Genomic DNA, 15919 nt, shown 5'->3' with positions numbered 1-15919 from the left:
ACAAACTCAGAGCAGCTATGAAAATGACAGTTAAGGACTTGGCATGATGTGCACTTCTACCTCCCTGCTATCCTTTTTTACCCTTCATTTACACATGGGCAGAAACACCGAGGGACAGGCCTGGAAATGCACCACCCCCACCCCCACCCCCCCCCCCCAAAGAACTGTGACAGCAGCAAAGGGGAGCCCTGTCTGAGTGCAAGCTGGTTAAACACTACGTAAGCATCACAGGCTTTGATCTTTAATCCCTTAAATACCAGCATCTTTCCTCTCCTGAAACTTCCCCCTCTCCACACCAGGTGAATTCAGAGATGAGTTCTCATATTTTAAAAACGAATCACCTTGCTTCAATTAAAGTCCTTTCCCTGCTTACTTGTACAGCACAATTTTATTAATGCTGTGTGCTATCTAGGTCCTGACCTTGCAGGGTTCAGCTGGATTTCTTGTGCCAGAGAAATTACTCACATGTGTGTTTGCAGGCTTTAAGTGAAGACAAAAATATGTACGCCCAAAGATGAGCCGAGAAGCGTGTAGCCCCAAGGGCTCAGGTTTAAAGGGAGCCCTGTGCCTGTGCAGCACACGTGGCGTGGGGCAGCCAGCATACTCCCCCATCGCCTCCTTGTGCTATATGTAGCCTGCACGCAGGCTCACGCAGGGAGACACAGCGTGCCCAAGGGCTTTCCTGCTCCTTCCAGCAAGCCTGGGAAGCAGCCGCAGCTGCTGACTGCAGCAGTCTCCTGCCCACCCTGAAGCGGGGCAGCAGGGGAGAGGCAGAGAACACTCCTGCCTGGCGTGACAGTGTTCGGGTCAGAGCCTCTGCGACTCAACCGTTGTACCACAACCCTGCGAGATCTTTTACAGCGGTTGTTTCGATGGCAGCGAGAGCCTCCTTGCCTGTCTTACGCTTTGCCCATGCGTGACGTGGGAGCTGGTCCTGCTCCCGGGGAGTCACCCAGAATGAAAGGCGGCTTCTGCGTTCTGAGCTAGGGAGAGGCACATTTTCAGTGGAAGGTGTTCCTTCGAATGACCTTCCAGAGGAAACAAGATGAAAAAATAACCTCTAAGTCACGGTTAAATCTGACCGTCCCAAAAGCTCATTTGGTTTTTCTGAAGAGTAAGCAAACTTTAGAAAACCCTTACACAAGTTTTACTGCCATCCTGCAGCCTTATCCTTGACAACAGGTAATGACCAACAATAAGCTAATTCTAAGAAACTTGGGGGAGGGGGGAGAAAGAGAGTGAGTTTTTATTACTTTTAAATGAATGTTTGATACATCATGTTGGTTCCCCTGATTAATGTTCACAGCAAACTCAGCCATTGGAGTTGTAATGTTTCTGCAAGCTTCCCTACAGCAAAGCTTAGCCATTAATTCAGTGGCATATGTCAGCTCAGCAGAGCAAGGTCACTCTTCTCTTTCAAGGGGAACCTTTTTAGAAATAATAAAACTGACAGAAAGTTCTTTTTTGCATGCTTTATGTCACCTGAGGTTGAGTGCTGCAGTTAATATCACAGAGCTTATAAACATTCCCATCTTCAGCAGTCTCCAACCCCACCAGGCTCTTGGAACCTCAACTTTTTCTCTCTTTTTTTTTTTTTTTTTTTTTTTTTTTTTTTTAATGTAATATAGTGACAGCTTTATGTGGTGCAGATATACAGTGTGTAATCCTAAATGAGTAAAAAATGAGTAAAAAATGAACAAATCTTTTCTTAGGCTTTTTAGAGGAGAAATTTTTGAAGGCGCTAAGAGACTGCTGATACTGTACTATGCATTTAGGATGCTAGTGCTTAAAGAAAAAGATATAGGATTAGGGACTTTGTCTCCATGGCTCCTTGCACCTTTGGCTAAATGGAAGGAAATGTAAAAAGCTACTGGTCCACCTTGTTTCCATATCACTGTTAACTGACACTGCAGGCTGCAAATTGTACATGCCTGCGATGTAGAGAATACAAAGTTAATTGGTCTATTTATGGAACAATTTTGAACTTCTAAGTAAATAAAGATGTGTTAGTTATCTGTTATGACAACTAATTGTGACTGGGACTTATTTATCGGGATACAAATATCACAGAACACGATAAGCAAAGTAACTAGCTGAAGAATAAGATCCAAACAATAGGCCAGTTTTTTTCCCCCTCATTATCTCCCTTCAGACATCCTGACTACACTTGATTAATGAATCCATAGTGAGATTAGCTGAAATTGCCTTAATGGAGATACAGTACAGTAGAGAAGCAAAATTCAGTGCAGTATCTATCATCAGTCACTGTGAATTTTAGTGTTTCATCAAATCTATATGTCCATTTATTTACATTATTTTTATCTCAGAAAACAAAATAAAAATAAAATAAAATGCTATACGCATTTAATGAGTTAACTTTTGACCCCTTTAAAATTATGACCGGTGCCACCATTTTCTCCTCTTCATGTCTCTTCCCTTTCCAGAAGGATGAGTTCCGATGTTGGCTTATTGCCATCCACAGGCCAAAGTTACTCTTATTGCCCGGGGAAGAAAGCACACGTGGCACTTCACTGCAGCCTTGCAGGCTCCAAAACCTGGACATGCTTGCACAACGCATGCCTGGGAATCTAAAACATGTTCCTTGGAAATTTGAACTCAAAAAATAAATTCAATAAGCTTTTGGGTTTGGACCAGTATGGAAGCTGAAAGAAGGTTTCCAGCTCAGGGTGCCCCTGTGATTTAGCACTACATAAGAATACTTTGTAGTGCAGAAGTTACGGTGTGTTACATTCTGGGTTTTCTTTGTAGCCTAAGTTCTATAACTGTAATCCTGGGAAAAAAATCTAGTTATCTGAAGACAAGATAGCATCCTGTTTGTGTTCAGGACACATACCAGAAAGGAAAGAATACAATCAACAGCTCTTTGCGGGTACCGGGCACAGCAAATGGTCCTAGTCTAGCACGGGCATATCAATTCCCCTCTCTCCATCTGGTTATCTTTGTGGTATGGGGTTATTGCGATCACAGCTCAGTGGAAAACTACAGTTTCATCTCACGAAAAACAAATGTACCAGATCCCTGAAGTGTGTTTTTACTCTGACACATGACAAAACTGAGACTGACCTTTTCATCCCTCCCCAGCTCCCACAACCTCTATGAAAACCATGTGTAGTTGAGAGACACTCACCAATGAGATAATTCTACCAAAGCAGAGAGAGCAGTGAGGGCTTTGAGGTGCTCTTTGTACCCCAAATTCAAGGCCATACTCCAAATCCTACTCAAATCTGGCCTATCACCGCAAAGGGGATTGTACCAGTCATGAGGTTTTAGGCTTTCACAAACAGATAGGAATGTGTTGCCTTTTCCCTTTTCTTCAGATACTGACTAAAATCCCAAACACACAGTTTTCTAACATTTTACCGCAATTAACAAGAGACATTAATCAAGCAAATGTAAGTCCCATTATAGTGACACGAAGAAAATCATGGAAACTCCCCAACAGAAAATATCAGAAGAGCTTTCTGCACTTGTGACTAGACCTGAATGCCCGCTCTACCATCATCAGTCATTTCATGCACCCTCTACACAGGCTCTGAGCTGCTCATGAACCATGTCCCCTTTCCAGCTCTGCAAAACGGTTTTTGAACTTAACATCTGATCTTAAAACAGGAGGCAGGCAGACAGAAGTATGAGAAATCCAGCACAGCTGTGGTGAGTGAAAGCAATCCACCAGTGCTAAAGCTCAGCATCCACTTTGCACAGGTGAACGCAGCAGAGAGGTGAGCTGCAAGAGCTCATCCACCTGCCTCAGCCACTTTGTCACCTCATCTTCACACATCTCCTTTTGGCTATACTGTTGCTAAGGAAAGCCAATTTCTTTGTCTTGCAGCTGCAGGCTGCCAGTGACAAAGCTCCGTCTCTACCTCAAACGCAACGGTAGAGGTCTGCACTGTGGTCACCACGGCTTTTCCGTGTTTTCTGGTTGAACGACACTCCTCTAGTGCTTCTCTTCTCCCTGAAGAAGCCATGAGAAACACTGCAGTAAAACTTTAAGCCAAGTACAATTTCAGTAGCCTCATACCTCACTTGCCTTTCAACATACCTGGAAGAACAGCAACCCTGCCATACCTTCTGAATGAGGTCAGCATGACCAAGGAGAGGAACTTACAACTTCCTACAGTTCTCAAGGAAGTAACCATTCAGCATCCCATGGACATCAAATGCAGTGAGGTTACTTGGTTGTTCTTGTGAAGATGATGAAAGAGATGAAGAGATAAAAGGGTAGGAAAGGGATGAAAACTTAACCCAGAACACATAATGGTGCAAAACAGTAGATCACTAGATCTTCCCAGAGAAAGCTTGTCAGCCTCAGTGCTGGGTGAAGGTTAGAAAGAACACACCCTTTGCTATTGACATTCAGCTTACCAGAAAGATGCCAGTAAATGTTACGACTAGCAGTTAAGCAGCCTGAAGCCTGTGTACAGGTGAAGTCATTATCCAGCTTTCTATGTATCCATGGAATAAACCAAAGAGGTATGGGGGGAAAAAGTGACAGTACAGCATATAATATGTCAAAGAAGCAGCTTCCCTGAAGCAGTTAAAAATCGCCAAACTTTTCCCTAGGCTGGAGTTGCAGCCTCAGGTTTGGGAAGAAATAAAAAACTAAGAACATGTTCTTGGGTGTACTGTAAGTGGAATAAGATAGTAAAGGCTAGAAAGGTAAGAGCGAGCAGGTGTACAGGAAAAATTTCACCTGTGAAAAAAATATGTGGTTATTCATCTTGCTGTGAATATCAACATATGTGACACACACCTTCACCTGATGCATGAAACAAAGTTTTCCGTTAGGATGGCTTAAAGGACTTATGACTTGCTAAATATTCAGAGCATATATATTCTGTAGCCTGGTGCCAAGCAGCTAAATGTCTAGAAAAAACACTGACATTGCTAATTTGTGGAAAAGGGTGTAACTTTTTAACAACTGAAGTAATTCTGCTGTCTCTGTTGCCAGGTTTCAGAACACAAAATTTGAGAGATATGGTGAGTACCAAGGCCCAGAAGACTTACTTTCCTTCTCTGGAGTGGGAATTGCTAGGGGTTTCTGCCCACACATCAAGGAATTGATTCTTCTGGTTGAAATGTTTGCAGCCACCCTCAAACTGCTTATACAAGCTGCCTAGTGATGGCTTTACAGTTACCTCAGTCTGGGTTTATTATCTGACACAGATTACTAGAAGAGTGTTGAAACCTACAGAAAACTGTGGGCCACATCCTCTGCCTGCCCTGCCTGTACATACTTACAGCTTTTTTCCAGCAATGACAGATATCCCAGACAATGTTTTATTTGGCGTATTTTGGGTTTCCTAGAAACACAATATTGAAGTAAGTCAAGCGCTCTATAAAGCCAGTTAAAGAATTAAAAGGCAACTAATGCTGACTTATGTCACCTTGGCAGTTGTGCTACAGTGTTTAGCAGACAGTACAGTTATAAATGATGGGGTTGATAGTCTGGTTTTTAAAAATGGCTGGGTAAGGTGGCTCAGGCATGCTTCTGGAAGTGCTCTTGCTTGCTTAGGAAAACAAGGAACTGAACTGCATTTGTCACTCTAAGCAAAATGAATATTAATGTAAAAATATTCCCTTCAGGAGACTTCCTCTCACTTGTTTTAAAATATTCTGTTATTAAGGACTTAAGCCTAGCTAGTGAAGGAAAACCAAGACAGGGAACAAATGAGAAATTGCATGAATTTTGAGCAAAGTCGGTGAAAATTTGAAAAGTGCTGTCATCAAGGGAACACACAAAAGAGGCCAGGACTGAACCAGGCCACAGATGTCATTTTTTCCTTTGGCACAAAAGCTAGTCAAGAGTTGTGTGAGCCTTCAGTGAGCCGGTGTGTTGATCTGAGCATCAAAATGTGGAGTCTGGACATCCTAACCAGCCTCCTGGAAAGGGGCAGGAGAGGGACAGCTGTTCTTTCGCTGCGAAGACTCTGGACCTTTACTTTCTGGTGAGTAATTGAGGAATAAAATTCCTCAGATTTCAAGACCTCTAGAAGAGGTATGCTAACATAGATGTTAAGACACAAACAACTTTATGGAACTGCTGTTGAAAACAAAAAAAATTGGCTGATGATCAAGAAGCAAGATGATAATATAAATGAAAAAAAATAAAATACTAGCAGTGGTAAGACGAGCAATAATATGATTACAGAGCCTTCCACTCACAAGAAAAATAACCCAAGGTTAACTCTAACCTTGTTCCAGTTTTTTATGAAGCCTGAGGGAGAGAGGGCACACCTTCTGAAGTGTCACCTGCAATCCCTTTTTTCCCCATCTACACATACATGGTTATTACAAGTATCATTTTTTCTTTCTCTGAATCCTCCCTGATAAAGGCCCACAGGTATTTCCACTATAAACAAGGTTCTTAAAACTACTTCTCAGATGTTATCCATTCCTGCTTATTTTACAGAGTGAAAATGGATTTTGACAAATGTTCTTTCTTCAAGAGACAATGCAGTAAAGACCTTTAATGACAGAACTATGTGTCATCTTTGCCTGTAAGCATAAATTTGCACAGCGGGCAGTACGGTGAAAACAGCTTATCATCAACTCATCACCTCTCATCATTGTTAGAATGAAATGCAAATGGAAACAAGGTTTGGTTGTGAAAATTAGCATCTGTGACATTAGCAGTGGCTCATTTATTCACACTCAAAATTTCAGGGAGAAAGAAAAGAATATAAAACTTGCCATTTTCAGAAGTCTACCAGTCTTTACCTTTAAAATAAAACTAAAACCCTCAGCTTTCCCTACTCAAGGATAAATCCTAGTTAATATTTATTAACACTGAGCAATATCTTCATTGCAGACCTTGTCCTACAGAAGATCTAATTATGTCTTGAAATATTTTTGGTGTTTAGTTTTGCTGTATTTATTTTCTATTTACTTTTCTTTGATAAGTTTTCCCCATTGGAGAATCACAAGCCACTGTCAAAGAAAAAAGCATCACCAAAAAATTTGCTTATAGCATCTGTCTGCGCTACAGGCTCCAAACACTTAGGCAAGCGATAAACTTTACCCAGATGACAAATCCCATTGAAATCAATGGGATCACAGCTAATTTATTCATTTAAGTGTTTTCAGAATCAGGATCAGGCCTTCTGTGAAGAATATATAAAAAGAGGAAATCCTGGCCTGAACTCTATGGCAAAAATGTGCAATTGGAAGCAGGGTTTCATTTAAAGCTTATAAAAAGGAAAATTATTGTTATGAAATAGTACTAGGGGACAAAATTGCACATTAAAATATTTCCTCGTATTGGATTTGCCACTATTTTCCCATAACTCTGAAAACAAATAGTTTATCACCTAAGCAAGTGAATATTGATTTAATTAGAAGCTTGGACATATTTTTGCCTAAACAAAATGCACAGGCATTGACCCTGAATTGTCTTACACACCAGCAGTAAGCTGAGTTTCAAGCACCAAGTACATTTGGAAGCAGAATAAGGAAACAAAAATGTCTCAAACCTTTAGCATAAACATAGATCAACTGTCATGTAGAATAATGACACAAGACTTCCTTCAGTCAAGCCAGTGAAAATGGCACAAAGTCGTCTTTGCTTCAGCTTGAAGTAAAGCCAAGAATCATCAAGCAGTTCTCAAGTTTGCTGTGTCGGTAGGAATTTGAGAGAGAGAGAGAAAAGAATAGGCTGTGGCCAGCACCTTGCAAACTGTGAAGTGGACAAGGGGATGTTTTACAGATTATTTGCACCTTCTGTTGTCGTTTGCACCTGTTCAAATGTGTACATCAGTGCAAAGTGGAATGCAGAGTGGCTGCTAAATGCTTTAACAGTGTTTTATCTGTATGGTGCCCGGATATGGTGCTGCCTGAAGTGTCTACAGAACAGAAGACTAGTTCCTGTGTAATTTCTCAGAATCTTTTCTCTTACCATCTTTCTAAATCTGCTTCATGCCACTCCCCAGATACACTGATGTCAGTAACTTTATAAGGGCCAAAGAGGCTAAAATCCAGATCATTTTAGGGGTCCTTCTTTCATCCTCCCCAGCCCTTTAAGGGGTGGTGGGACAGACGGCACAAACTCATAGCTGAAACACATCTAGTAAAAGCATTCCCTCCACTTTCTATAGTACTTTCCTGCTCCATAACTAAAACTCCAGCAATGCAGGAGACACGTTCTCCCTGCAGTGAGCCGGTGGCACTAAGGCTGACTGCAGCCACCAGCATGACCATGAACCTCAGGGCGAGGTGTAAGACCTAGTTTGTTTGACCTCACCTGCTCACAAATAGTACTGCAGCTCCGAAGAGCTACACCATATAAACCAAGACATGTCACGTCTGATGGAAAAGAAAGGGGGGCAGGTGGGGACGGAAAGGAAGCGCTGAGAGCTGCCTCTTGGTGGTGGTCCTGATGGGAGGTGCAGAGGCTCTGTTGTGATAGAAAGTTGTTTAAGGTCCTGGACAGACAGATAGGTTAGATTAGATAGGCTTGATAATAGAGAGCTTGGCCCATCAATTGGTTGAGTTTCTTCAATATCAAGCAGGGTATTTTTAAGCCTTTGGACTTTTCCTTTTTAGTTCAGCTACCTGCGTCTTCAGCTGATGTACAATATATAAATGTACCAACAGTTCCACAGCAGTACGTGCAGTTACAATGATAAACATTGGCAAAAGATCAGAATACTTCCAGTATCTCTTTCGAAAACATTTCTCTCACATTTCTCTTCCAATTTTCTCTGGGATGACACGATGTAGATTTTTTTTTCCTAACAATGAATGCTTATTTATGTAGTGTACATACAATGCATTCAGTAGTTATATACAAATCCATGCATAAGCAAAACCTGCCAAATATGCAAAGAAGTTACTAGCATGACTGCAGCACTATAGAAATCCTGCTGTCTAATGGAAAAAAACCTGAAATATTACTATTTCATGGCTTAATATCAACCCTTTCACAGCAGACACTGAGAGTTGCAAGATGCTGCTTTTTGTTTGTGTAGCACCTAACACATCTGCAGAAGTCCCTTATGCACCACAGTAATAAAGTAAATGCATTACAGGTAGAGAATTGCCAGTTAGATACTGATAATCTGTGTTGATCCTGCATCGGTCATTGACTTGCCCACCACTGCTAGAGGGCAGGGAGAGCGAATTGCCTCAAGAAGTGTTTTACCAGCTTTGCATGGTATTCCTTCATCTTTATCAAAAGACATAACTGGATGCTGATATTCTTCATGTTAGAAAGTGATAAACCCAAAAGGATTAAAAAGCAAATGTTGGTGAAACACTTGAATTAATGCACAGAAATTCATACAATTGTGATAAAGATAACCGGTCACTGTGGTTAAGATTCATTTACCTAAAATGATCTTTTTGGTGTCCTTTTTGAGGGCCTAAGGTAGCAAACCTGATTTTCACTTAACACTCCAGACCTCACAGGTCTCCCACAGGTCTTGCGTCAGCCCTGTGCGGATGCTGGGAGACACTGGGTCTAAGCTGCCTAAAGGCAAGGTGAGGTATCCCAGGAACCCCACAGTGACAACAGCATCCTGCCCTGCGTGTATGAGGAGGTACCAAACGCTGCCTGTGCAGAGCAGTGGCAGCCAGGAAGTGATCTAGGGAAGTCTCTTGTGAAATCCCATAACTTCTGTCGGGAGGTAAGGACCTGCGCCCCTATTACCCAATGCAGTATTAAGCAACTTAAGTATTTGCGTTGCTTCCGTGGGGCATATTTCAAAACATGCTACAACAAGCAAAGTTTTCTATTCCATGCAGCATGGGGTTGTGGCCTCCCATGCCTTTTTTATGAACAGTGTACTCAGCAAAAACGTGCTCATTGTGGAAAGTTTTCACAATTCTGTGCAAAAGTGGGACTGGAGTAGGTGGTGTTTCAAAGCACGCTACAGAGGCAGAAGACATGATGAGCCACTTCACCAAGACATTTCCATTTTTGTAAACATTTACAATAAGGCAAAGTCAGCACAGCAAAGTCAGCAGGTTTGACACTCAGTCAAGTGGTTAGACTCTTTTTATCACTACTTTACACATACGGTGAATCAAATCCATGACCATGATATACATAAATATATTTGAAAAGCCACAATGCCAGCATTTTAACAGCATGGAGTGCATTCATGAATGAGTAACTAACTGTATAGGAAAAAAAAAAAAAAAAACAACCCCCAAAAAATGAAAATCAGACTGTTGTTAGGGAATGTCTTATTCTGGAAGAAGAGAGTGATCAAAACTGGCTTTTGAAAACACTTAACAGATGGGAAAACAAAGCCCATCCACAGAGTCTCTCGTGGACATTTCTTGCTTAACCTATAGTGTAATTAGCTATTAATTATACTTCTTCCCTGGCATTAAAAACAGTATGATGATTGAACAGAAGAAAATGCATACCATAGTAGCCAGTGAAATGCTTTAAAAACATTAAAATCTATGGGAAAATGGGTTCACAATTGTTTCAAATCCATGGAAAAACATTACTTTTAATTGTTAATGAGTCATAGTCTAAAATTGCAAGTGCAATACACAAAAGCCAGTGCTGTATAAAACCAGAAGACATTCCTGCTGGAACAGTGCCTGCAATAATCTTTTAGGACACAGAAGTCACTAAGTGAAGTGTATTCCCAAGCAATGAGAAGATGGGTCTGTAAACTTGGAGACACTGAGTTACTGAAAGCAGAGATACACTACAAGGCTCCTCTAATCTCTTGGTTAAATTGTCAGCACTGATAAACTGAGGCAGAAATGGATACTGAGGCACTGGGGTCTAGCAGTAGCCATTTCTCTTCAGGCTTCCAATACACTTGCAAAGGTAATTTTGCACCCAGTCCAGGGACTGAAAAGAAATTTCTAGCACAGGACACATTCTTATGCATCTTACAAAACTCTCACTTTCTTTCTTGCAATTCCAGTTTGTGGAAGGTGTCCAGTGTAGCACATTATCAATTTATTCAGAGTATTTCTTTCAGGCTGAAAGGATGATCATTCCCAGAAAAGTGAAGATGACAAACACTGATTACCAAGTCCCTCTCTTCTTTTGGTTATGGTGGTGCAAAAGCAAATATATTAAATAACGAACAAATCTAAAAGCTTTTCTGATTCTTCACCGATTCTCAAACTTTTGTTGAACATCATCAGTTTATCATAGATAAGAAAGAGAAAGGGGATTTTTGCGAGATGCTCTGTTAAAAGCTGATGCAGAACATGTAACTATAGACAAAGCCCAGTACCAGGACTCTTTAGCACAGCTATAGCAGCTTCACAATCATGATTCATTGGATTGGATCATTACTGTTATAAAGTGAGTATATACTGAGATTATAGCACCAAGGCACTTGCTAACACATCAAGAAACCCTGAAGCTAGGATTTAAAAGGAAGTCTTCCTTTTAAAATTGGCTAAGAATTCCTCTTATTGTTCATTGGCAATAAAAATTAAACATTCTTACCTTTGGCTTTTGACTTTTCTCTTTATCAGACACATTAGATGGTTTTCTCTTCAACATTTTTAATTCACGCTTATCCAGATGAACTGTAACTGCTACTACCTTGCAACCAAACTAAGCACAACGAAGCATACTACACATGCATACACCGGTTACACAGTTCCTTATTCTGTCAGGATGTGACCTCACACGGCTGCTTCGCGGCATGGGTGAGCAAGCTGAAGTCTTTAGGGAGGGAGTGAAGAAGGGGGTGAGGAAGTGACGGGGAAGAAAGAGAGAGGCACTAAGATTTGTTGAAAATGAGGATAAAGTTCAGAGTGAGAAATGCTTTAAAACTGACCTCCTTCTGTGTCACTGTCAGGCCTCAGTAAGACTTTGGACAACCTCAAGAAAATTGTCCTCTTTTCCTTTCTCATTTTTCCTCACTCAGCCTTGTGGCACTAAGTGCACCCTTCGTTTCAACATGTGCTGGGACTCGAATATGAAGGTGTGCTGCTGTTCAGAGGACCAAGGGTGATTATTTGTCCAGAAAAAAAAAACAAAAACAAAACAACAACCAAAACACAAAAAACAACCACCAGCAAAAAACCAAACCACTGTGCACCTGTGGTACATGGTCTGGCTGGTCCCTAACACCTCCCTTTCTCTCCTAGCTCTACAGGAATGCAATAAAAGCAATGAGATTAAAGGTCACTGTTTGGTAGAGAAGGGACATTTTCTAAAGCCACCTTTTTCTTTTGCATGATGGAATGAATTTTTGCCATTCATCACAGAATTTGGATGCCCTGAAACAGCACTTTTCAGTCCTCTGTTGTCTTTGATTTGGTGACAAAGCCACAAGGAGAAAAGGCAAGTCTAACAGGTGGCTTACAACAAAAAGAGAGAGGAGAATGGCAAAGGTCCTTTATACCCTCTTGAAAACCAGTCCAGAGGGTAAAGTGGATGTATTAACTTTTTTTATTATTTTTTTGAATTTCTGCTTAATTTTGCTTGATATTATTTGCTAAAGTCAAACAAACAAAATTCCTAAGTATCCTAAGTAAGACTCACTTGTGGTGAAACATAGGCCACAAAACCTGAAACCATGAAAAATTCCCAATTTTTAGCTTAAAGATGGAGGCAAATTCTCAATTTCAAACCTCGAACTTTTGGTCCATCCACAGAGCATCAATTAAATTTTAATTTAACATTACTACAAATAAAAAAATACATGTATTTCTAAATAAGTTGCAAGAAAAAGTTTCAAGAGTAAGTATCAAGAAAAAACTTTGGTATGATTTTTTTTCCCCAAAATTTTGATAATATTATTTCAAAATTATTTTTTTGTTGAGAAAATGTATTCTAAGCAACTTTTACTTATAATTTTGTCATAGATAAAAGCTCTTTTAAAAAAGCAAGTCACTGTGAAGGTCTCTTGCACCAACTAAAAATTCAGCTGTCGTGAATCCAAATACCCAATGCACAGTCACGTTTCTTGCTTTATGTAATTTTTAATACTGGATCTGGTTGAACTCAAATTTAAAGGAATGTTAAATCAAGGAACCATCCAAACCAAAACCCAAAAGAACTGATGGTTGAAAGCCAGTAAGAAGTGCACAGGTCTCATTTCTTAGAATCGCCTTTGCCAGTAAACACTTGTGAATTTTAAAGTATGCGTGAGGAGACAATGCTAGATAGGCAAGTAGTCTTTTGGCTGAATTGCTCTTTTCTTCCTCTGTCATACGAATACTTCAGGGAGGGATAAGACACTGCTCATCATATGAATTACCATTTCAGTTTGTTTCTTCTATTTAAATATTTAAGAAAAGTTTTGGAGGCTGCCTTGGATGCCCATGGATGGGCAACTGAATGGGCTTAGACTGACTGATGAGAGAATAATTATTATATGCTAACGGTATAATAAGTTTTTCCTTTACAGACTTTCTAAGAACCAAATTGGTAAAAAGGGGAGGAGGAACTGGGGTTAAGGTGCTGAAATGCTGCTCAGTTTAATGCAAGACTGTTCTCCAGGTTATTGGATTGCAGTGGAGTATGTGTTGAACCTCAACCCATTAACCAAGATGTTTCACTTCACATTTTAATCAGCACTACACTCATGTAGAATAGAGTTGAATTCATTATTAATTTTATTAATAATAACATATCAATCAGAGTCATAATAATTGTTATAATTAGTAATCAATAATTAATTGATAACAATGATGAACTCTGAGACTTATTTTTCTTTTCTAGATCTGATAACACTGCCTGAAGTGTCCATTGACATTTCTAACCATGAGAAGGTTTGACCATGGACACTTAATTAGCCATAGTAATTCAGTAGGGCCATATGTTGTTATAAAAGCTGTATGCATGTTTAATAGTAATTAAACCTGATTATTTATGTACATAGATGTATGTTGTAGTATACTTTTTCTTTTTAATCTGCCCCAAGCGTGAGGATTAAATCAGACTCTGCTGATCATTAGACTGTGATTTCCTGTCTCAGGCCATTGTTAAAATCTTCATGATTAATAAAATGCGAACTCATCTGACGAGTAATATATGAGCTTCCTTTCTGTAGAATATTTATTGTTAAACAGGAGGAAAGAGGCCATTTCAAGAGATATAGTACCCACCCATATCTATTTCCTTTCTTCATCCACATATCAGAAAAATTATAGCAGCTTGAAAGCTGACCTGATTATGTTCTTGCCCTTGGAAGGCTGACCCACACTAGCTTTAAAAAGTAAAAAAGCAAAGAAAATCAAACATCTATAACATTAAGTTCATTTAATTTAGTTAACCGATGCATTTCAAAAGGACCTCTTTTGAATTAAAAATTAATAATAAGCTGGGTGCTTATATCCTCTGTATTTGAAGCTAATTTTTCAAAGGGGAATGAATATCTATGCAAAATTAAAAGAAAAATTCTCTTACATAGTTTTCCGTTGGACATGACTGCAGGTAACATATTCCATTTCCTCGCTGGTCTTTGAACCTGATCCAAGCCCCAGTGAAATTAATAGAAGTTTTTCAGGTTAATTTTATGGGGCTTGGATTGACTCCTCCATCCTGAAATACCCAGGCAATGTCACTCTTCTGTGTGGGAAGTCCAATGGGGAAAAAGGCTATCCACTTAAAAATAATTAAGATGACCCCATGAGAATGATTCCCACTGCCATTGTATTTATAAAAGGCAACATACCTTATAGCTTATTATTATCATTATCCAGTTTTAATGAATGGACCGTGATGAATGGTCCTGGACATTCCAGTGCTTTATGTGCCTTCCTCCCACATGATGTCAAGCGCCACAACAGCTCCATAACCTCTCAGTGGCTCCATCTATTTCCCTTGCTCTTAAAGGAGAGATCACTTCCAGCCTAAACAGCAGGTGTAAGCTTATCTTTTCAATGCTTGGTTATTGAGACAAAACTAAAAAGTAGGGTGCAAAGTAGATTGAAGAGTTTAGTATACCGGCCACCTGTCAAAAAGCAAATGAAAAGAGATTTTTTTCTTATTAGCAACTCATTTTTTATTGTCTGTCAGACAAACTTTGTCCGAGTTTAACTGGAGACTCAGAGATACCTTGGGGCTGTACATTGCTTTCCCTAATGCTAAGCAACTCTAGAGTGTGTTAGTCTGTTTATTTTAATTAAAATAAGACTTGTATTTTGTACAAGAAAGGAATCATGCCTTCAGCATGTGCTTTTATGTCCATGCTTCTCCCTGTATGATCTAGCTCCCTTAGATATTGCAGAAATCTCAGAATAGCAAGTGGATCTGAGTGAATAATTTGCAGTGAATAATTTACTTAATAAATTTAATCTTTATTTCCTCAAGGAATGTTCATGAGCAGAACACAATTTCCTCCTATGTATTAATTATGGGCCAGAACATAGCTAGATACTTCCCTCTCCTGGCCTAATCTGAGCAAGGGCCAGCCACAGTTACAGTCACTGCTACTCCTCAGCAGAGTAACTACCTCCATAAACTACCACGGCAAAGACTCTGCAGATACTAAAAGGAACAAGTGTAGAAAAATGGAGTTAAGCCCTCCCTCCCCTGCCAACAACTCATGAAAGAAGGCAGATATTGCAGGCTGGGCTGTCTTTATAACTGTTTAAACAAAACTGTCACTTTTAATCTTAACTCTGAAGACTGAGGCTGATTTTCCATTGGGATGTTGGGGAATGGAGCTGGATGCTTAAGGTCCCACCTCTGAAACTCCCACACTCACTGCAAACTCATCACTGCCAGCATTCAGAATGGTAATGAAAATTGATCCAAAACGATTAGGGGCTTCATGCAACAAAGTATGTAACTCCCTATTGAATAGGCTCCTATGTGATTTTCATCAGGAATAAAAATGAAGAAGCTACAGAAACTCACAGTCTTCGAGAGAAAATACGGGATTAAAGAATATTTTAAGTTGACACCCTTGACCTGGCGGTGTGTTGACACTATATCAAGAAAACTCCTATCCCATGAAAA

The 15919-nt window shown here is 40.0% G+C and overlaps 1 protein-coding gene across 4 annotated transcripts in view; it reads right to left on the bottom strand.

Annotated features, from left to right (window-relative positions):
• LOC121083033 (SAM domain-containing protein SAMSN-1-like) overlaps nucleotides 1-15919 on the bottom strand; it is a 98357-nt gene that overhangs the window by 24990 nt on the left and 57448 nt on the right. Inside the window, exon 1 of one of the 4 annotated variants that reach the window (XM_040582888.1) lies at nucleotides 11447-11623. The exons of the other annotated variants lie outside the window; for them this stretch is intronic. Within the exon in view, the coding sequence (XP_040438822.1) occupies nucleotides 11447-11503 (57 nt within the window). The 5' untranslated portion in view covers nucleotides 11504-11623. Of the gene's footprint in view, nucleotides 1-11446; nucleotides 11624-15919 lie in introns of those variants that run through there. 4 annotated transcript variants of the gene reach the window in all.

The sequence above is a fragment of the Falco naumanni genome, chromosome 2, assembly GCF_017639655.2.
Source record: "Falco naumanni isolate bFalNau1 chromosome 2, bFalNau1.pat, whole genome shotgun sequence".
Classification (NCBI taxonomy): domain Eukaryota; kingdom Metazoa; phylum Chordata; class Aves; order Falconiformes; family Falconidae; genus Falco; species Falco naumanni.
This window is presented reverse-complemented; position numbering and strand designations above follow the sequence as displayed.